This window comes from Lissotriton helveticus, chromosome 2_1, assembly GCF_964261635.1.
Source record: "Lissotriton helveticus chromosome 2_1, aLisHel1.1, whole genome shotgun sequence".
Classification (NCBI taxonomy): domain Eukaryota; kingdom Metazoa; phylum Chordata; class Amphibia; order Caudata; family Salamandridae; genus Lissotriton; species Lissotriton helveticus.
The window spans coordinates 486847310-486870816 of record NC_136059.1 but is presented as its reverse complement, the minus strand read 5'-3'; the positions used below and the strand labels follow the sequence as shown (position 1 = coordinate 486870816).

The 23507-nt window shown below is 45.5% G+C and overlaps 1 protein-coding gene across 3 annotated transcripts in view; it reads right to left on the bottom strand.

Annotated features, from left to right (window-relative positions):
* Nucleotides 1-23507, bottom strand: part of KIF2A (kinesin family member 2A) — a 513057-nt gene that overhangs the window by 344163 nt on the left and 145387 nt on the right. For 2 of the 3 annotated variants that reach the window (XM_078675133.1, XM_078675135.1), the window contains exons 5-6: nt 18780-18905; nt 12249-12349 (exon numbers count right to left, since the gene is read on the bottom strand). In XM_078675133.1, the coding sequence (XP_078531259.1) occupies nt 12249-12349; nt 18780-18905 (227 nt within the window). The remainder of the gene's footprint in view (nt 1-12248; nt 12350-18779; nt 18906-23507) is intronic. The other variant, XM_078675134.1, reaches the window with a different exon arrangement.

Sequence of the window (23507 nt, the reverse complement as noted above, 5' to 3'; positions counted from 1 at the left end):
TGGCACAACTTGCTAGACATCACCTCGGTGCCATCCGAATCTTGGCATCTCAACGCCTAGTGGTATCTTCCATACAGAAAATCTTGTTACGCTACCTTTGGCCCCATTCGCACATCGGTCCGCAACTTAGACATCACCTCGGTGCCATCCGGATCTTGGCATCTCAGCACCTTGTGGTGTATTCTCTTCAGAAAATATTGTTGCGCTGCCTTTGGCCCCATTCGCACATCGGTCCGCAACTTAGACATCACCTCGGTGCCATCCGGATCTTGGCATCTCAGCGCCTTGTGGTGTCTTCTACTCCGAAAATATTGTAGAAAATATTGTTGCGCTGCCTTTGGCCCCATTCACACATCAGTCCGCTACTGACACCATCTCACAGGCCAACAGGGCGCCCCACGCCGACTTTTACCATTGTACGATGGCCACACCAGTGCCACAACTTGCTAGACACCACCTCGGTGCCATCCGGATCTTGGCGCGTTGTGCTGCCTTCGGCCTATTCGCACATCGGTCCGCTACTGACGCAAACTCACAGGCCAACGGGGCGCCCCACGCCGACTTTCAGCATTGTAGGATGGCCACACCAGTGCGGCAACTTGCTACACACCACCTCGGTGCCATCCGGATCTTGGCATCTCAGCGCCTAGTGGTGTCTTCTATTCCGAAAATATTGTTGCGCTGCCTTCGGCCCCATTCACACATCGGTCCACTACTGACGCCATCTCACAGGCCAACGGGGCGCCCCACGCCGACTTTCAGCATTGTAGGATGGCCACACCAGTGCGGCAACTTACTAGACACCACCTCGGTGCCATCCGGATCTTGGCGCGTTGTGCTGCCTTCGGCCTATTCGCACATCGGTCCGCTACTGACGCAAACTCACAGGCCAACGGGGCGCCCCACGCCGACTTTCAGCATTGTTGGATGGCCACACCAGTGCGGCAACTTACTAGACACCACCTCGGTGCCATCCGGATCTTGGCGCGTTGTGCTGCCTTCGGCCTATTCGCACATCGGTCCGCTACTGACGCAAACTCACAGGCCAACGGGGCGCCCCACGCCGACTTTCAGCATTGTAGGATGGCCACACCAGTGCACCTTACTAGACACCACCTCGGTGCCATCCGGATCTTGGCGCGTAGTGAAGCTGCAGCAGCTGCAAATAAGCTTCAGACAGTGTTACAACCGCTGCTCAGAACTCTCAACTATGACACCACCTCGGTGCCATCCGGATCTTGGCGCGTTGTATTGCCTTCGGCCTATTCGCACATCGGTCCGCTACTGACGCCGCCTCACGTGCCAACGTATTTTCTCCGCATTTTATACCCTATGCCGCATAACAGGTCATGTGACTTGTTTATAAAACTTTTCATTGGTTCATTTTACTTTTGGTTTCCTAATGATGGAAGGCTTGATCATGTGACCTAAAAACAACACTTTTCATTGGATGAAAACTTTTTTTTTTCCCAAACGATGAAAGCCCCACCTTGTTTCTGGATGTTTCAGACTGAAGCTGGCGTCAGCATGAGAGCACCACCATCTCGTAGCTCAGTCGTGGTCATTCCGCGAGCAATCATGGCAGCCGCTCCCCACCAGAAGCCTGCAGGAGTCGGAGCCCCCAAAACTTTTGATGAATTCTCAAGGCGGAGGGGACGCTTTCGAGAATGGGGTCCAAGACCTAGCAGACAAGCGTCCGATTTCCAAGGTGTCCCAGGGCCATTTCAGTGGACCAGGCCCAAAAAGGAAACAGCCTGCCGCCATTTTGAGAGTCCTGTGACAGCCGCCTATCGCTGCACCGCAAGAGTGGGCGCAACTCAGCTGAATTGCGGCTTTTGACACAGTGGACCAAAAACGGACGGAATGGCAACTGAAACGGTAAAGGGGCGCCCCACTACAACAGATGACACTCCACCTGGAGAGGCCCGTTCACGCCGCCTCCCCCGGGGCGCCCCACGCCGTTATTCGGAGCAGCATTGTAGGATACCAAAACCAGTGCGGCAACTTACTGGACATCACCTTGGTGCCATCGTTCTGCTGCCTTGGAACTATTCGCGCAACAGTTTGCTACTGATGACCCACCCCCCGCGACGCCCCATGCCGTTATTTGCTGGGTGGCAACTTACTAGACATCACTTTCGTGTCATCTAGATTTCAGCGCGTTCTGCTGCCTTGGAACTATTCGCACAACAGTTTGCTACTGATGACCCACCCCCCGCGACGCCCCACGCCGGAAATCTGGACGTTGTGCTGCGTTGGGACTATTCGCACAGCCGACCGCTACTTCGTTGTTTTTCCCTAAAAATGTTTATATGTTATTACTATTTTTGTTTTCTTGTATATATTTATAAATTATTAAAGTTTTATAATCTTACTACTTTGTCGGAGTGCTATATATTTTTAATGTGACACATAATTGTAAAAACTTTGATGTACAAAGAGTCATCCCTGGAATCTTCCGCTTCAGGCTCGGTCCCCTCCCCAATCACAATACAGGATGGTTTTCAGATAATATCAACGCTTCTGCTGTGACGGATCTCATCGAGTGTGGGCCTTGATCTACTATAACTCCTTTGAAGAGGGGTGATTCTTTACAGCTGTGGCCATAAACTACATCTGCAGGACTAGCTGATACCCTAGGACCAGCCTGGACAATCGGACACAGAGGAAAAGGAGTGTCAGAGGGTGCGGTAGTGAATAAGGCGAAAGGGAGGTGTCGGGCGGGCACAGGGTGTGATTCTCAGGGAAGAGCAGCGCAGATGGGGGGAGGTTTATTACCCATGCATAAGACAGAGAGCGGGGGTGACCACTGCCTGGGGGAGATGCTTGCGAGGGTGGGGAGCCATGCTAAGGATCGACAGCGTGCACAGAGTGCGTCTGGTCAAGGCATCTAAAATGGCTGCCGTGCACGACAAAAGTGTGGCATTTGAAAAAAGACAAGATGGCGCAGACAATGTTTTTCAACACTTCCTGATTTCCTTCGAATCGAACGTTAACAGACGTTGGGGCATATTACCAAAGTTAAGCGATATTTATCCCTAACGATGCTTAGCAACGATTTTTTTACCGTCAGAAATTATCGCAGATAAACCTTGCTATTATCAAGGTTTAGTATAATTAGTATAAGTGAATGACTGGTATTGCTAAACATTGCAAAAACGCATTACTACTCTACCTCCTACCCATCTTTTGGGGTATACCTGTGGGACGTTTTTATGTTTTCCTAAGCACATATATTGAGACCTACAAAAGGCACATCGGGCTACCAGTCCCTACAATTTTGCCAAGTTTCGTGCAAATCCATTCAGCCGTTCGGGCTAAAAGTGAGGCCAACCGCCCTATGGAAAACTCAATGTTAAAAACACGTTTTGGGACCCCCCTTTTCTCTCGGCCCCCCCTTGACGAACCCCCCCCAAATTTTCAAGGGCTACTCAGAAACAAAATGTGCCATTTTCCTGAAAATTTCAGCCAATTCCGTCCACAAACGCCAAAGTTATTAGACATAGAATTTTCAAAAATCCCATAGAGAAAAAATCCTAACTATATATACCTACTGGCGACCGCCAGTAGGTAATATATATATATATATATATATATATATATATATATATATATCACATATATGATTGTGTTTCCGGGGGTCCCGCGCATGGGCGGAAATATTCTAGTGCTTATGACTATTGATGAGGATCCCCTGGAAGAGAACCAGGGACAACTTCAACTCTGGACACTGAACGCTTTTCTAGAGAAGACATTTTTATGGTCCTCATAGGAATCTGGGCATGGTATGCTCAGATCAGCAGTCTTTTGTTTATCACTGGCATGCAAACTCAGTAACAGGGCCTCAGTTACTAAGATTTCAGTAACAGACAAGGACTATGGGATTCATTTGTGTTTTAAGAGTGCAGAACAGTTCATACTGAAAGGAACCAGAACTGGTGGTCTCAGGCACATGTCCAGTGTTAGGCCACAGCATTGGGCCGGGTCCTGCTACAGAATTAAGACAATCAAGGAAACTGTGGTTTGTGGGTTGTTAGTGCATTTTGTGTTCACCATCCATGCATCCACTGGAGACATCACCTTGCTGACTGCAAGAGCCTTCCCTCGGTAAGGCTGATCTTTAAATACTTCTACTCTCATTATTAAAATAAATGCTCAGAATTGCAAACAATATTTGTAGAAATCTTTCAAAATTTGGTCGAACACATTTCTCATCGTAAAACCACCTAGTAGTGCATGGAATGATTATTCTATAGGCTCTCCAAATAAGACAGATGAGAGTTGCACGGTACAGAGATTATACGACCACGGAGACAGTACATCTAGAGGACTGGCGCAGGTGGCAGAGTGGGCTTGCGAGGCGTAGATGGCTGGCGCTTGCTGCTGCTCATGAAGTGCTCTGGGGAAAGCCTCCCGCTGCCCACACACAGTCCTTTGTGCTGTATGAGACTGGTAGTATTATGCAGCCTTTGAGGCCAGCCTTTCTCATTGTCTGCTGGAGGTCTATCAAGAAACACATCACCAGGGTATCTTGTCGGGATCTCTACACAAGGCCCTCACTGGGGTGCTTCTGAAATCTCCTGAGGTGAGCTCTTATCGCCCGTTGTCAATAATGAACATTGATTATAAAATGAACTCCAACATTTGGCGCATGTGCCACATTATGTGTGTTGTGTCTGGCGGGCCCGACCTTCCAGTGGTGGTCTCCATTGACTTGAAAAAAGCATTGCTACGCTGAGTTGGTCCGATCTATTGCAGGGACTAGACAGGATTGGGATTCGCTCTACTTTCCTTGGGTGGGTCACGCCCTTATATACTGCTGTGTAGGCACGAGTTGGTACCGGCCATCAGACTTTGCGATCTTGCTCCATTGGTAGAGCGAATCGTCAGGGGTGCACTTTATCCCCAGTCATTTTTGCCATCGCTAAGGAGCAGCTTGCTTACATGCTGCGTGCTACGGGCACAGACTGGGGTGTCCAGGTGGGACTGGACTGGCATACTGAGTCTCTATACGCGGATGATGCGTTAGTACACCTCCACGTTGCAGGCCCTTTATGATCTTGATTTATTCGGTAAGATGACAGGAGCTTTACGGGCTTGGAGCAGGTCTCTTCCTTAAACACAATGCAATCGTGGAAGCAATCGGGGACTCTTGGACTCTGAGGCAAGCAGAGTCACCCTTGCACCTGGGCTTGCAGTGCTTCTTTACCATACGGACTAGGTCAGCTGGCGGTATTGGCATTATATGCTGCGCTGCAGGGGGGGTTGCAAATAATTTTTAAACCAAGGAAAGCCCAAATGGAACGAGTGCCTGGGTGCAGGATTGGTTGCTAAGCAGTGGACCATGGCCTGCGTGAAGCGTGTTTCGTGCAATGTCCAGCTAAAATTCATGGTATTTAACTGCTTACATCAAACTTACCTTACACCGCTTCGCCTGCACAAAATGTGTCCGGTGGTGTCCCAGGTGTGCCGAAGATGAGGCCACACTGATGTTACGTTTCTGCACATGGTTTGGGAATGTCCACCGCTGATGTACTCATGTACCCATATGATGACGCACGTGTTGACAGTGGTCGATGTCCAGTACCCAACGGACCCACTTCTCGGTTTCTTGGGGATCACACGGCACACCTAAAGTTGGGCGATCTAGCCTTAATCCTTTTTAAGGGTTTGATAACAATGGTCTGGAAATCTCCTCATCTGCCCATGATCAAGTGCTGGCTTCAAGTGATTCATAAATGGGCTTTGGCCAAAGCGGACGCCGTGACACCTGATCGCAAATTACAAGGGAGGCGGGGGTGGAGGTGCCACGATGTGGGATACTTCTGCAATGAAATTGTTTGATAGCCTGCATCCGCTCTCGTCCTAGGCTTATCAGATTAAACCACTGGATTACCCAGTCATCTACATGTGCATGTTCACCAGAAGTCAATGTGGGTACCTGCGCCGGGGAGAGCAGGAACGATTCCAAGAAGCTCATCCCTACCCCCTTCCTCCTCCTGGAGTGACACCGATTTTGCTTCTGCTTGAAATAAGCTGCCGCAACTCATGATACCACCATTCCGATTAGTTGTACATAGCAGCGGCAGCCAAAGGGTTACTTAAGTTACTGTTTCGCTATCTACACACTGGGTACTCCTCTGTAAGACAGGGTGAACTATGCTGTTTTGGTGTAACATCCCTTTTTTCTTTCCATTATCCCGCTACCCCCTCAACATTGATGGATGATCTGCTACCAGAGTATTGTCAATGTAACCATGAAGGGATGTGTCGGTCCATCAACTTTGAGAACATGTTTGCTATTATATTTGGTACTTACTGTGGAAACTTTTGATTAACTGCTAATAAAGAAATGTAAACAAAAAATATCCTAGAACCATAGGCACGTGGCATGTGGCATACGTGGAAGTCCAAAAACATATAGTTTCTTACCAGTCAGTGTAGTTTTGCAGCTTGAAGACTTTCTGGATTCACTATGCTTGAAAAATCCAAAAAACTGTACTAGTCCTGCAGGTCTAGTATCTTGGAAAATCCCCTCGACCCAACTGCAACCTACTTGACCTCCGTCTCTGAAAATGGAGCAAAAGTGACAAGTTAACAAGATTTAAAGGCATCTTTATTGCTCATTCCCTTTGGGAGCTATAAAAATGCCTTTAAATCTTGTTATCTTGTCACTTTTGCTCCGTTTTCAAAGACAGAGGACAAAAGTTAATTTGTCTTCCTACTCGCCAGAAACGGCGAGTAGGACCTAATAGCTCGTCCTCATCAATTCTCCCTCACAAATGCGAGCGGGCGAGTGGATTTGTCGAGCCCTGCCCGCCATCTAGTGTGTGGGTCCGGAATCGTAGTATTTCTTTCTTTTTTTTTTTTCGTGGCCCAGGTGGGCGTCGATATCCCACCATTTGTGCCCTTCGTGACGTTGACGCGCTTTGGGCAGAAGCTCCCACCTTTGGTCGCCATCTTTGGATTCTTTTTTCTTGTATTGTGTTATCTTCCTTTGTTGATCCATTTAGTTATGATTGCAATGTAATCCTCCTTTCCTCCTGTCTCATCTTTCTGGCGGAGGTGGGGGGGATCGCTAGTGAATCAAGAAAGTCTTCAAGCTGCAAAACTACGCCGACAGGCTTGGGTGCAGAACGAAGACAGCTATTAAAGCCGCGCCTGATCGAAAGCCAGGTAGGATTGTGCGAGTGCAGCAAAAGCAAAGTTATCCTTGGAAGTACTCTAACAAACTGGTCATCAGTTCAGGCCCACCTGGCCTCTGAGGAATTTCCAACAACACTGTTCATAAGAGATTGTTCCTGGTAATTCTGTTTATCATCACGGTCCTTCGCGCTCTCATGCTGCCACTTTGGTCTGGTGGCCAGCAATAGTGACATAATTTAATTTTTTTTTTATTTATTGTGCAATCCCAGGCTCAACAACATGGGACAGGGAACAAGTCGATTATTTATATGGGAATTACTTGGCAAGGGGCGCAACAAACTGGGTGAACAAATGACATGATGAACTACAGACTGTTACTGTCAACAACAAAGTCTCTGTTACCTGTTACAGACTTAAATGCTATCAAGATCAAAATCCTTAACACTAATTTTAAAGGAACTGGGATTACAAAAGAGCCCTCAGGAATTCGCATTTTTACGCCATCTATGCTCCTTATTGGCTGTATTACACACCAGTTTTTATTTCCCTGGACATTTTATGCAATTACTGTAACTATTAACAGCACTTAACTAATTCTAGCATTACTAATGATGTTGTTTTGTTTTTTAAACATATGTTTTATCTGTTTGCAAAGGTTTAAATTAATGATGCAATAAAGAGATTACTTACTTACACCGACTTATTCATCTGATAATCCACACAGTAGTGCTTAGTGAATATGTGCACTGAAGACCATGTTGCAGCTTGGCAAATGTCTTGAATAGGTGTGTTTGCCAGAAATGCAATTGTTGCTCCTTTCTTCCTAGTAGAGTGAGCTTGAGCTGCTCCTTGTAACTCTTGTCCTGCCCGCTTCTGGGAGAGTTGAATTGCTTGTGCAATCCACCGTGCAATGGTGTTTTTGGTGACTGGCTGTCCCAAAAAACTGCTGGTAAAGGATACAAAGTACTGTTTTGTTTTCCTAACTCCTTTGCCCTTTCTATATAGTGCATGACAGCCCTTCTGGCATCCAGTGTGTGTAGCGCCCTTTCTGTGCGTATAGTAGGTTTATGGAAAAAACTCAGTATCTGGATTGTTTGGTTAAAGTGGAATCGAGACACCACCTTTAGCATTAAGTGTGGGTCCGTTCTCATTACAATTCAGTCGCTGTGTATTTGTAGGTAGGGCTCTTGGAGCGTTAGCGCTTGCAATTCACTTACTAGTGACGTGATAGCCACTAAGAAGGCTGTCTTTAGTAAGGGCATGTGCAGTGTTGCCTTGTTCAAATGCCTTCATCAATTGAGTTCGCACCACATTGAGGTTCCATGTTGGTGCTGGCATCCTTTTTTGGGGAGCGATTCTTTTAGCTCCTTCCAGAAATCTCTTCACAACTTGGGAGGTGAAGAAATTCTTCCCTGTTTATCCCCTCGTGTAAGCTACTATTGCCGCAAAGTACACCCTTAGGGATGCGTAGCTTAGTTTGCTTGTAGAAGGTGCGAAGTATTTTAGCACTGTGGATTCCCTTGTGATCTTCCGTTGTAGTTTCTCCTTGATGCACCATTGGGAGAACCTTTTCCATTTTGCTACGTAGTCGGTCTCCACGCTTCTCTGAGTACTGCCACGATACTTGCTGGTAGTTTGAGGTGTGCAAATTCTAGGTCTTCAGGAGCCATGCTGCTAGGCTGAGACTCTCAGGCTCTGGGTGCAGTACCTTTCCGTTCTGCATTGTTAACAGGTCTCTTCCTTTTGGGAACCTGTGTGCTGGTTCCTGTGCCATTTCTATTATCTGTGAGAACCAGGACTGTCTGGCCCACTGAGGTGATATCAGAATTCGCATCATGTTGCTGATCCTGCATTTGTTGAGTACCCTGTGTATCAGTGGTATTGGGGGAAAAGCGTATGCAAATGTCTTTGACCAACTTATCCATTGCGCATTCCCTTGAGACCGGTGGTCTGGTTGTCTGGATGCGAAGTGTTGGCATTTTCCATTCTGGTGTGTTGCAAATAGGTCTATTTACGGTGTTCCCCACCTTTGGGATATTTTCTCTACTTCCTGTTGGTTGATCTCCCATTCGTGGGATGCTGATGTCTGCCTGCTGAGTCGGTCTGCTTCCACATTGTCCTTCCCTGGTAGGTGTATTGCTAGTAGGTCTATTTTCAGTGGAATGGCCCATGTCAAGATCTCCGGTGCTAGCTTTGATAGCGCTGCGGAGTGTGTTCCTCCTTGCTTGTTGATACAGAACATGGTTGTGGTGGTGTCTGTTTGGATCAACACCCTGTTCCCGTACAGCTCCTTCTGAAATGCTTTTAAGGCTAGGAACACTGTCTTTAGCTCTAGGTAGCTGATGTGTTTCACAGCATCTTTCTGTGTCCATAACCCCCTCACCTTGAGTTGGTTCATGTGCGCTCCCCACCCCAGGTGGGAGGCATCTGCTGTGATGGTCACCGTTGGAGTGGATGGTGTGAATGGCTTCCCCTCTGCTATGTTTTCTTTGTTCCACCACGCTATTTCCTGCTGCACTGCGTGTGTGACAACCACTAGATCTTCCCAACTCCCTGTTGCTTGTGACGATTGCTGTTGGAGCCATTCTTGGAATGGTCTCATGTGGAGTCGAATATTTGGAACTAGGTGTATGAATGATGCCATCAGTCCTATGAGCTTGCTCACCGTCCTCACTGTCAGATCTTGCCCCTTGTGGTAGCGAAGTGTCTCCTTCACTTTGTTCATGGGGATGTGTAGGTAAGATTCTTTTAGGTCTATTGTTGCCATGTAATCCTTTTCCTGTATCTGGGGTATTACTTCTTGCAGAGATGTCACCTTGAACCTTTGAGTCTTTACGAATTTGTTAAAGAACCGTCGGTCCAGGATAGGTCTTAACGTTTTGTCTACTTTTGGTACGAGGAAGTAGTTGGAGTAGACCCCCTTGTTTCTTTCGTTGTACGGCACCGTCTCTATTGCCTCCTTCTTTAGGAGCTCCTGTGCCTCTAGAAGCAAGAGTGATAGTTCTGCTGTAGAGTGTGACCTGTAGTTTGGCCTCCTGTTTGGAGGTGGCTTTTCTAGTTCTATGCAGTAGCCGTGCTGTGTGTTTGGTATGCATTTGTCGGTTGTGATCTTCTTCCACTCCTGGATGTAGTGTCTGATTCTGCCTCCCACAGGTGTTATGTGCTAGAGGAACTGTTTGGCTTGTGGTACAGGGCTCGAAAAATCCGAAAAAATGGTACTAGTCCTGCAGATCTAGTACCTTGGAAAATCCCCTCGACCCAACTGCAACCTACTTGACCCCCCGTCTCTGAAAACGGAGCAAAAGTGACAAGTTAACAAGATTTAAAGGCATCTCTATTTCTCATTTCCTTTGTAAGCAATAAAAATGCCTTTAAATCTTGTTATCTTGTCACCCTTGCTCCGTTTTCAAAGACAGAGGACAAAAGTTTGTTTTATCTTCCTACTCGCCAGAAAGAGCGAGTAGGACCGAAAAATAGCTCGTCCTCATCCATTCTCCCTCGCAAATGCGAGCGGGTGAGTGGATTTGTCGAGCCCTGTGGTACTAATAGTTTGTCTTTTCCCTTGTGTTGTCGCCCCCGCCCTTTTTCTCCATCTCGGTCGCTGTTCGGCGTCGAGCGCTCCGGCGTTCGCTTCGTTGTCGAAGGCATCGAAGTCGCCTTTAACTCTTTTTCCCTCTGCGTAGAGCGGTCCTTTTCAAGACTGGGCTTCGACAACCTAGGTTTCTCCAGAGTGTTTGCCGGCTGGGAGTCCTTAACGAAGGATCCGCTGGACTCTTTGTCCTTGGGTGCAGCTGCAGGCGTCGAGAGTTTCAACTGCAGTGCCCCTTTTGAGGACTTTGCATCACTCTTTCGAGCGACGGTCGGGGGTCTTTGGGTCGACAACTCTCTTCCCTCCTTCGCCGACTTCTTCTCAGTCTCAACGACCGTGCAGTCTTCTGGTCCTTCCGCGATGTTGTCCTCTTCCCCACTGGAGAGGCCCAAGTCTCGGAGCAATGGGGTGAAGGTGAAACTACAGGGCATGTTGTAGTTTGACCTTCGCTGCCTCTCCCGAACTCTGAGGGTCTTGGGTGTGAACGCCGAGCAGACGTTGCAGTCTTCGCTTTGATGGTCGAGCGGCAGGCAGAGGTTGCAAACTGGGTGCTGGTCCTTCTGCGCGTATTTGTGGTGGTAATTATTGCAGAATTTGAATGGAGTTATGTCCATCTCCGGCTCAGGGAGCCCCCTGTGTGCGCATTCTCTGTTGGACGTCGAAGTTCTTGGTGTTTGACCTCTTCTTAGTTGTTTCGGTTGTCCAGCCTGCAGTCGGTGTGCTGAATTCTCCAATCTTCACTGGGTTTTGCAGATTTTCGTTGATTCCTTCTTCAAAAGTTTCTGGAACTCTTCCGTGACGATCCAGACCCAACGGCGGAAAAAAGAACCACAAGATGGCGACCAAAGGTTGGAGCTTCCGCCGGAAGCGCGTCAATGTCACAAATGGTGGGATGTCGACGCCCACCTGGGCCACGAAAAAAAAAAAGAAAAACAGAGGAAATTCTACGATTCCGGACCCAACCACTAGATGGCAGGATAATGCACAGCATAGTGAATCCAGAAAGATTCACGCTGCAAAACAAATGCAAGGCAATAGGCTTGCTGGAAAGAAATCTCGGTGTGAAGACTGTAGTAAGTGCAAGAGGAAAACCCTGCATAAGTGAGACGCAACATGTGTATGGAACTATTCAATCTATAAGATGGAAAAAATGGTAGCTGCAGCATACTGGGGAGAAAGAACACAGATGCAAGCAAGATTGGCATGTACACAAACTCCAAATTGAGACTGGACTTTATTCTGTAAAAATACACATCAGAGGCTTACTGGCCCAGCAAGATTTTCCAACTGTCTATATAAATAGGAACCTTAGAATAGGAGTAGGAACTATTTCATCCGTGTGTTTTCATGTAGGTCACCCATCACTTTCAGAGTGAGCTGTAAAATTTAATTGATTAATACAATATGTTTTATATTACAAAGGAACATATACATTCATTATTTTGGCACAGCAAAAACGTTGAAATACTTGCAGCAAATATATACTTTTTAACTAACAGCTAAAAATACAAACCTGAGCTCTTTTTTCTCTGAGTTCTTGTTGCTGTAGCCTTCGCCTCTCTCGTTTTTCTTGTAATTTTTCAACTTCTTTCACACAATTAGATTTTCTTCGGGCTAACAGAGAATAAAAGTAATTGGTGAAAAAATTTGCATAACTACATCATCAAAACAGTAAAATTAGAACGAATTGAAAGGTGCTGTTCATTAACTTAAACTTATGTAAATACATTTCCTTTTTATTATCAGCATATTTTCAGGATGGTCTGAAAAGCAATTTTTGCTATGTGCATGCACAGTAGGCATTTCCTTCCAAATAACTTCAAAACTATTTTAGTAGTATGGTGTGGTCTACAAGGCTAACCAAGAACTGCAGTAACATGTATACTGGAATGAGGTTTGGCATGATAGTTTACAATGTTGATGCAACTTTACAGTAATACGTTCAAACAGGTAGAAGTACTCCTGACTATCCCAAAGTAAAAGTATGCCTACATAGCCAAGATTCCTTCAACATTAAAAAAAACTACTCCTGCACTGCCATATCTATCATAGACCTCAGTTCACAACCAAGCAAGGACTTGTCAAAGAGGAGGCATACTACATCTCAAACTGTGGCAGGGTTTCAGAAGGTGAAGACAACCATGTTATCCAAATGTCCAAGCACGGATTATGTACAACTCGGACAGCACCTTGCACTCTCGAAGTCAATGACTCAGTTTGCCTAATGGGGCAGCTGTGTAACTAAACGAAGGTAAGCATATAGGAGAACAATCCCATAAATCTGGAGAAAAACAGGATTCATTAATATTTTTCAAATCCAGGCTCCTTGAGTAATCTGGATTAGAAACTATTGCACATTCCTAGAATTGCAATATTGATTCTAAGATTCCAGTTTTGAAATCTTTGAACAGAGTCAGACACTTAGTGAAGCCAAGGGGAAGATGAGGATAAACCTGAAGCCTTGTGCTATGCCTTAATTGTTGCAACTGTGAAAACAGTTCCACGCTCTCTCTCCCAGCCCTAACTTGGGTTAGTTACATGATGACCTGTGTAACACAAGACTCATTGGAGTAGTTTTTGTTTTTACCTGAATAGGGCAGAGAAAAAGGAAAACTATTTGGAGGTCTTCTAAACATTCAGGTATTGTCCATAAGCAGTAGAACAAGTTACTAACCTTTGGGTAATGCCTTCTCAGGTAGAGGCAAGCTAGCTGCAGATTTCTAACCTCAGAATATTCCCCTGGTATCAGACTAGATCCTGAAAATCTTTAGCAGTACCCATGTGCTACACTAGGTGGCAACGAACGGCTCTACGTCGTCTGCACCAGATGTGACATGTGCGGTGCCTATATTGGGACCACCCCAGCGAGCAGAATCAATTTGTTTAGGACTATTTCCACACCAGAAGCATAGAGCCACATCAGAAGGTTGATTGAACAGTGTGCAGATACTATGGGACCATTTTAGGTAGAAAAATCAGTTTACAGAATGGGAAGTATCGGTAAGGAATCTGCTGTTAGATAGAGTCTCAATCCAGACAGGGTGTTACCGAAGGTAAGAAACTTGTTCAACTGACAGAGACTTCTAGCAGCAGATTCGGTACCTTAGAATAGATACCAATGTAATAACTCCCAGGAGGCGGGTCTGTGTATTGGCTCACACCAAAAACTCCTGGTGGAGGGAACAGACAAAGGGCCCACCAAGATGGACCCGACTGTCAGCATATGGTCCTTTTCTACACCACCTTCCCTTTCTTTGTTCTAGTGCACACCATAGACAGTTGATCTTCTACCCGATGTTCTTTGGTACGGTCTAAATAGAAGGACAGGGCCCTCTTAGGGTCCAGGCAGTGGAGTTTCTCTTCCTCCTTGGAGGGGTGAGGTGGAGCAAATAAAGTTGGCCGACGTGAAAGAGTGTCAGATTCTTTGGTAGAAAAGAGGCATGGGCTTGGAGAACCAGTTTGTCTAGGAGAAGTTGGTGTATGAAGGTTAAACAGAAAGAGCCTGTAGCTCGCTGACCCTCCTGGCCCATGTGAAGACCACTAATAAACTGATCTTGAGCATCATGAGTCTGAGAGGACAACTTTGCATGGGTTCAAAAGGGCAACACATCAGGTAAGTCAAAACCACATGAAGGTCCCACTGGAGCATAAAGAAAGGTTTGGGAGGAAACACGCTGCAGACCTTTCAAAAAACGTGTCACAATAGGTGACAAACTTGGAGGCAACCATAAAAAAGTTGAGATGGACAAAAGATACCCCAGAGCACCAAGCCACATGCTTGGCCCAATGGCAGGCGTATACAGTGTTCGTTGATGGATACCTGGCTGTCAAGATGACCTCACAGACTTCAGAAGAAAGGTCAAAGACCCTCAAAGTCGCCGCTCAGTCTCCATGTATGAAAGTGGAGCGTGCGTAGGATGGGATGCAGAACCCTCCCATGTTGCAGCAAGAGTAGATCCGCCGAAAGCACAGCCTTAGCAGAGGAAATATGCTCAGGAGCTCTGGATACCAAACTCTCCTCACCCGATCCAGAGCCAACAGGATGACTTTAAGCTGTTCAAATTCATCTTTTTCAGGAATCTGGGAAGAAGAGGTATTGGCAGAAAAGAGTATAAGAGTCCAATATCGCAGTCTAGTCCGAATTAGTCTCTGAGCGAGAGTCACTTTGGAAACTCCAAAGTACAGAAGTGGTGACATTGCGTGTGCCCACTAGTGGTGAACAGATCTAGCCAAGGTACTTCCCAGTCCTGAAAGAGACCTTGAGCCACCTCTGGGTACAGATGCCATTTATGGTCTGCGAGGTATTGATTGCGGAGTTTGTCCAACCTGGAGTTTAGAGATTCTTCCAGGTGATGCATGACCAGGAACATGTCCTGACCTTCCAGCCTTGATCAGAGGTGCAAAGCCATTTCGTCCTGCTTGTTACAGTGACACATGACCGTGTGCCCTTCTGTGACGGACGGCAGGAAATCTTTCATTGTCAAGCGCATCACCCTCAGCCCCAGAGGATTGATGTGGAGCTTAGTCGCTGCCCAAGACCACAGGCCCCTGATATCCACCTCTCCCACATGGTTGTCCCAGCTCAGAAGCAATGCATCAGTCACCACTGTCAGCTCTGGGTGGGGAAGGATGAGGGGTCTCTCGCGGACCCACTTGCTCTTTGTCACCCATCACAACAGATCTTTTGCAGTCTCCTTTGAAAACTGTACCAGGTCGGAGACATTCCAATAATGCAGTGTCCACTGGGACTTCAGATCCCACTGCAGAGCCCACATATGCTATCGAGCGTACTCCACCAGCAGAATGCAGGAAGCAATCAGTCCCAGCAGGAAGCCATCAGACCCAGCAGTCTCAGAGTCATTCTCACCAAAATCCAGGACAGAGGATGAAACAACTGATCATAGCCCGAATGTCCTAGACTCTCTGCTCCCGCAAAAAGGCACGGAAGTGCACTGTGTCCAGAATGACTAACGAAAGGGAGCGTCTGAGAAGGAGTCAGGTGTGACTTCAACACGTTTCTAGTGAGCAACTGCAGGAAGCGAGCCATAGTCTGGAGGTGGGTGATGGGAGCCCTCTTTCAGCATCCAGTTGTCACGGTAGGGGAAGACCGAAGACTCTGATCTAGGAAGTTGTGCTGCAACCACCGCTGTCACTTTCGTGAATACCAGCAGGGCGCCGGGGAGGTCAAATGCGAGCAGAGTGAATTGAAAATGCTCCTGTCCCACCGTCAACACAGTTAACAAGTTGGACCCACAGAATAGGTATATGAAAATATGTGTCCTGAAGGTCCAGCGCTACCATCCAGTCGCTACTGTCCAACGCAGACAGCACCTAAGCGAGTGTGAGCATTTTGAATTTCTCCTTTTTAAGCAAGGCGTTGAGTGGGGCTCTACGATAGGGCAGAGGCCTCTGTCTTTCTATGGCACAAGAAAATAGCAGGAATAGCAACCATGATCTACTTCTGAAGCCGGGACCGTCAATTGCTCCTTTGGCCAAAACAGCCCGCACTTTCTGACAAAACAAAGAGAGGTGTTCATCTCTCAGCCAATCTACGTACAGCTAAGGACCATGGCAGGAGCAGTGAATTTTCTGAAATGGTACAGCGTGACAACATCAAACATTTTGAGCACCCACTTGTCCAAAGTTATGGCTTGCCACTGGGGCAGGTAGGTCCTGATCCTGCCTCCAACAAGTTGCCCGTGTACCTGCGTGGGGACATTAAAGAGGTTTGGAAATTGCAGTTGCCAGGGGGAGGCAGATGTGGCGGATTGGCAAGATGTCTGGCCTTGGGCCCTACGAGACTTGTGGGAACAAGTCTGTGGCTATGAAAGGACTGGGGAGGCTGCTTCTAGTGGGGACAAGAATGCCGCTGGTAGCCCGTATTGTAGCCACGGAAGGAGCAACAGAACGAGTGCCACAACGACTGGGTGGTTACCCTACTCTACTTAAAATGCCCGAATTGGCTTGAAGCCAAACAGGCAAGTGCCATCAAAGGGCATGTCCATAACGGATGCCTGGAGATGCCCTGAAAAGCAAGTTGATCTCAGCCAGGCATGGTAAAGGAACACCACCGATAAAGCAATGGCCCTACCCAGCGAGTCGATTGTCACTTGTCCGGTACACAGGAGTACTGCTTAAGTTTTTCAAGATCTAAGCTGATGTTGGGGAATATTCTAAAGTAAGGAATTGCATCTAGAAGTCTCTATCAGATGCTGTAATGTAAATACGCATTTACATATCAGTTCTGAAAGAGAAGATGTGGGAATGAACGCAGAGATTAGTGCAATTTCCCTGCATGAGATCAACAACACGTCTTTACAGTTTTCCGAGCCAATCTGGATCTGTAAAATATAGGCAGCATATACTTTAGAAAAGAACCCGGTCTTTGATTGGGCGTTTTAGCATTACCACCTAGGCGTACTAGCTCAAAACAGAGGACCTGCCGTGCCACCTGGCTGTGACTTAAACAGTCAGTCCTCTTGCCTCTGTGACAACATCATGACTACAGTCCAAACCCAGTATTTAAATTGCAAATGCTGCCAATCTTGTTAATCAATCAGTATCAGAACTCTACAACAATCTTACTAGGGAGAAACAAAAAAGTGCAGTCTAAGGAGCATTGTACTATCATTAGCTTAGACAAGGAAAGGAATGAATTCGGATATTAGTTATTTGCGATCAAGTCAGTACCCTTTCCATTGTCAGGCGGTACAAAGAAACTCACATAACTTTTATAATGATCAAATGTTGCTTAGACTAAGCGTGAATGGGCTGACAGGCGTGAAAGTAGAAAACTCATAAATTTGCTACTATAGCCTTTAGAGCGCTCTTTTCTTCTGTGGTCTGAATTTAAGGAAACTGCTTTTTCCAGATGTGCTTTGAAAACGCAGTAATTCTTCAGCGGTAAGAGGATGAAAGATATTTGTCTTGTCTTGCTAGCAGCCACTTGTCTGAGAGGAGGCCTTTAGTTCTCCTTGGTGCATGTTCACCACAGCAAGCTTTCTACTTTTCCTCTAGAATGCAATGTCACTGAACCATTGGATGTGGTAAAATGGGCAGAGAGCCCCATGCGTAAGGAAGCACTGTCAAAGATTAAAGAGTGAGAGTAACAACTTGTAAAAAGACACTTATTGATCATGTGCAATCTAAACAGAAAGAAAAGTATGATAAAGTAGAATGTATTACATAGGGGCTAATTGTCTGGCCAGATCCTTTCAGAATTGGGGAGAAATGCAAACTACAATGACATCCAGGGGCACTTGGAAATTTCAGAAAATCTAGAAATCCCCCAAAAATTAACACCATGTTCCTTCATGACACTGCAATTCAAACAAGCTTACAAGTATGACGCCATCAAAGGTCTGATGTTGTAGAAAGACAAAGAAATGCTCAAATAAGGCCCCCACGTGAGTTTAGCATTACGCCCAATGTGGGTGGAGTTGGGAATTTCTGCCAAAACTGGTATTGAGGGTGTGAAACCTGAAGAAATGGATGAGCAAACACAGATTCCGACAGTTGTTCCTCATTGCAAGGGTCAAAACTCATAATGGTGCGGCAATACCACACCTGATAATTAGAACTCAGATAGTACTACATCAGTTTATAAAAGGACATGGTTATGATGGTCTATGTGGAGAAAGACATAATGGTATCCCTAGCAACCATAATCTGTGGGCCACTGCGAATATATAATCAGAAAATGAATGATGTACTTAGTAACAAATAGAAATATAAAAGCAATGTATGCACCTTAGAATCTTCAAAATAGTATGCAAGGCATGCAGTGTTAAACAAAATGGATTAACTGAAGAGGACACTTGATTACCGGAGTAGTTACAACATATGGCACTACTTAATGGCAGATATGAATACAAGTCTAAAATAAAAGGATCCAAATCAAACTTTGCAGAACCTCCAAGATGTGCAAAACCTCCTTATCTGGACTCAAATAAAACCTAGCAAGCAGTATTGGTTGTTTTTTTCCCCTTAAATGTGAATACGCGAGCACAGAACATGAAGGAAGCCTAGATATATGGTTACATACAAGGAGGGCCAAAGTCCTTTTTTCCAGGTTGATCAGGAGATATATCTGAAACACTACCATTCTGTTGTGCAGCGGCAGACTGTTCTGGTGGGAGTTGATTTGGCCGTACCCGAGCTGAACCAACCACTGCAAAGTAAAGTAAAACACAATTGAAGACTAAATCAACACAATACATAACATACTAATTCAAATGTTTGCTTCATAACACCTTACATGAATTAAAACACCAACAAGGCAGGACTTAAGAAAAACAGAGGCAGTGGAAAACGCCAAACAATTTAAAAGGTGCAACAAGGTGGCAGAGCATGCTTCCATTTAGCTGCCAAGAAATGGAATTCTCTTTTAGTTCACCTTCATTTCGCCACAATGCATTTCACAAACTTCTTAAAAGCTGTCGCTATACTAAATAAGTCTCTTTCACACCCAAGCAGGAGAAGAGAATATTGGCCTTCATGCATTCTTCCAATCAATTCATATATTAGTGCGATGGCCCTACTGTGCAGATCCTGTTTCAGGTTAAATGAAACTTCCAACAGGAACATCCTTTACATATTAGACAAGACATCGCCCTTTGTATAGCAGCATGCTTCATCATAGGTGCCTTCCCCTCACCCGGGTAAGTATACTACAACCCAAGAGGGCTTAATTCTGGCAGCGCGTAAAAAGGTAATAGTATGGACACGTGCAGGGTTCTTGTTAAAAATTATTATGGTAAAAACGGATTTCCCTTTATTAAATGGTTACCCTCGTCATGGTTAAAAAAAAACGCTTTGGATGCGGTTAAAAAATGCTTTGGATGCAGTTAAAAAAACATAATGGTTTTCCCATCCAGTCACATCTGTTGCCTACATGTTTCGGCTGAAAAACACTTTGCCCATAGGGGGTCACTGAGCTTTGTTGAGGGCCAGAACTACCATGACTGCCTACCCATAAAACTAAGAGTGTCTAATAAGGAAGCAATTAAAAAATACAGCATCCCAATTGCCCCTTGGGCCAATTTGCTTCTGTAGGATTTCAGACTCCCGCAGGAGCAAAAGCTCTGATTGGCCGAGGATGACCAGAGGCACCCCGCCTCCACACCCTGCCCCAGACAAAATTAGAGGGGGAAAAATTGCAATTTGTGCCACGATTCAGCAAGACTTCCACGGGATTGGAAAAACAAATGGCAGCCCAGACTGATTATTTACTTAAGGCTCCTTGTCCCCTTTAAAATAAAATACAGCCTTTAGAAAAATAGACCGCCCTGGGGAATGTGATCCCTGGGGCTTGAAAAGGCTCACCCCCACAGACCCCACCCCCCTTTACAATAAGGTACATCCCCAGGGGATAAGGTCCCCATGGCCTATAAAGGGTCTGGAAGTGGGGGCGGCATGTCCCCACGCCTCTTTCATTTAAATTTCACCCCCAGGTGATGGGGCCCTGCTTATGGAGAGGGGCCATGCGCACAATGTTGGCAGCCTTTTTAAATCACCAGATCAACATCTCATGACATGAGCAGAGAAACAATACCAGTACAGCTTCCTTAGAGGTTTTATTTTATTCAGGCGTCATCTTGGCCTATCTCTTGCTATACCACTGTGAATATAAACTATAACAAATACCCAATTCTTTTGTGGTTATATGCTTTTGTTCACAAATACTTTTAAATAAAAGTCATTTCTATTAGATCACCTTATTTCCACAATTTCATGAAGCATGGTAACTTCACTCATTAGCACCAACCACAATTCGATCACAATTGATTTAATAACTTTGTTAACATTACTATTCATAATAAATTTCTATGCTTAAAGCATTGAAATAATTATTTTATCCTGACAGAATCTAGCCCAAGCAGACTTAAATTACATCACTTTGCAAAAGATAATTGTAATGTTATTTATATAGCGCTTACTACCCATGATGAGGCATTGAAGCGCATTTCAGCTAGTAGCACGCTACTCAGGAGCCCAAAGGATTGGAGGAGGATTCGTATAGGGAAATATAAATTGTTAATTTGACAGGTAGACACGCGAGGCTGTTTGATTGAATAGGACAAACGAGGAATAGAGAATAGTCTGGATAGTGTTATTTAGGAGATATTTGTAAGATGAGGTTTGGGATGTGTCAAAGGAGGGATTCAGGAGGAGTCTTGGAAGTGATATTTTTGAGATCATAGTAGTAAAATGAGGTTTGGGGTAAATCATGGAAGGACAGAGGAAAATAAGGGTCTTGGGGAGATTATAGGAATAGAATGAGCTTAGGGATGACTCAGAGTCGAGGTAGAGGATATATTAAGAAAGTTATAGGATGAGACAGACCAGTGTGTTGGATGGAGTTAAAGGATGTTTTTAATTAGATTTTTTCTTTCCACATGAGTAGTAAAGTAGTAAATATATAAATGCATAACTACATAGAAAGGGTATACATATGGATAAGGAAAATAACAGATTGTGATCAGTGATATTGATTAGGAAAATGGGTCACAAAGCTTGAAAATGATATACTGGAATGTAAATGGGCTTGGAGGTCAAATAAAAGTTGAAAGTATAAAGCGACTGGCCAAGGGTGTTGATATCATTTGTTTGCAGGAAACCTGGATATGCGACTATACCCCGGTCATTCAAGGCTTTGCTCAAAAAGGTTTGGCCGTCCCTCTGGGAGGATTATGACACTCACATCTACCAGGACTGCGAAAAAAGTAATGTTAATAAATGCATCATGCAAATGGTTGTTGCTTTGCAAGGTATCCCTACTGGTTACAGAAATTAAGGGAGACTACCTAATACTTGTAAATGTCTATATACAATGGGGCTCCGATGAAGAGTATGAGGTGGAAACGGGGCATTTTTAGGATGACATGGAAGTTTTGTGCGTAAAGTATGAGAATGACTTGATAATTGTACTGGGAGATTTTAAATCACATTTAATCCAATAAAACTACATCCCTGGTTCAAAGAAATACTGAGAGCATATGATATAGAGACAGCCGACTTCCCCAAGTGCGCTTCCACTAGTCAAGATGTAGCACTGGGGAGGTATTTTGGGTCAAAGGGGTTATTTAGTTTAAATGGCAGGATAGAATCTGACCGCCCAGCCAAACAGACCTTCAGGATAGGCTCCCAGCACTGCCCCATCGACTACGTGTTTATACACGCCTGGAATTATGCATCAGTAAAAGGGTTACAGGTAACCAGGTGTAATGACAGTGATCACAATGCCCTGTACTGTGAACTATTAGGGGGGCAAATAAGTCACCGCGAAGTAGTCCTCCTTAACAAATGGAATACCCTAAACGTATGACTACAAAATTAACAGATGAATACGTGGAGAAACTGGATAGTTTTCAACAGAAATTAAATACGGATAGTGCTAAGTAAAAGAAAGTAGCCTGGTTTGTAGAAACGATAAAACAGGTTGTGCAATACCTCAGAGTAGAATTAACAAGCATTTACAATGCAATGGTCTCGGCATTATTAAAGGTAGAGCTATTGGCATTGCTCATGATTTTTTTTTTTTTAAATCATAAATAAATGGCATTGTCATTTACATTGCCAATAGCTTAATCGTTAAATAAATGGCATTGTCATTTACAATGCCAATAGCTCAATCGCTCGTAAATGCATGACCTATTGCATTTACACCCACACAGAGCCACACACACAAAGCCACCCACACACACATACAGAGCCACCCACAAAGAGCCACACTCACACAGACAGAGCCACCCACAACGTCTCTCACCTCTCAATGACTGAGCTAAGCAGCGGAGCCAGTTCCTTCAAATCAAACACTGCGTACGAGGCAGAAAGTAGGGGACGCGCGGTTACCTCCCATCCGGGCTCAACAGCTCCCTCCGCCGCCATCTCTTACACTTCTCAGACCACTCTGCGGTGCCGGAAGTGACGTCCCTGATATAGCGTTGGACGTCAGACGCAGTGCGTGTCACCAGTTTGCTGGCGCTCACTTGCTGGAGGTTAGTGCTGTCAATGGACTTTAACCTTTAGGGTTGAGGTTACAAGACTAAATAAGTGTGCTGCAAAGGCTGCTGCGGAGCATGACGCAGTTCCCAGTACTGCAGCGCTGCCATCTGGTTGATGGAAATGACGGCCTGCTAAGATAATCAATGTGGCATTCGCAGACTGCGACTCTGAATCGCAAGCATGGCCTGAGACGACAAACTCTGAACCTCACTGGTGGGTCATCGATAGGTCAGGGTAAAGCGCTATAGATTTTTTTAAAGTACGAATGGGGTGAGCTGCCTGTATCTACATGGTTTGTCGTTCTAAACAAAAGGTCTTTCTTGAACGTGCTCTCCGTGCAGCTTAGAAGCTATGCGTCTGTCTCCCAACAGTTTGAGTAATCTGCAGGGGCTGTGGAGGAAACAACGTGTAGTTCATTCGAAATCGGTCAATCCCCATCCGTTCAAAGCTGCATGTGGTCTGAGTGATTGAAACAGGGACAATCTACTTCACAGCATAACCTCCGTATTTATTTGGTTCTGATCTTTCTTAAACTCTACCATTCCAAGATGGCCTCCGCCTTACTACAGTAGGTTTTTAAGCAACAATGAAGGACTAAAGGAACCATCAACTGCTGAGTCATGTTAGCTCTGGGGCTTAAAAAGCGGCACGAGGAATTTGAGACAAGCTTTTAGTTCTACAAAACAATACACAGACGAGGTGGGAGTAGAAAGTAGTTCTCAAAATTGTTTTACGCGCTCTGTACTTTGTTGGCCAACCCGGCGTT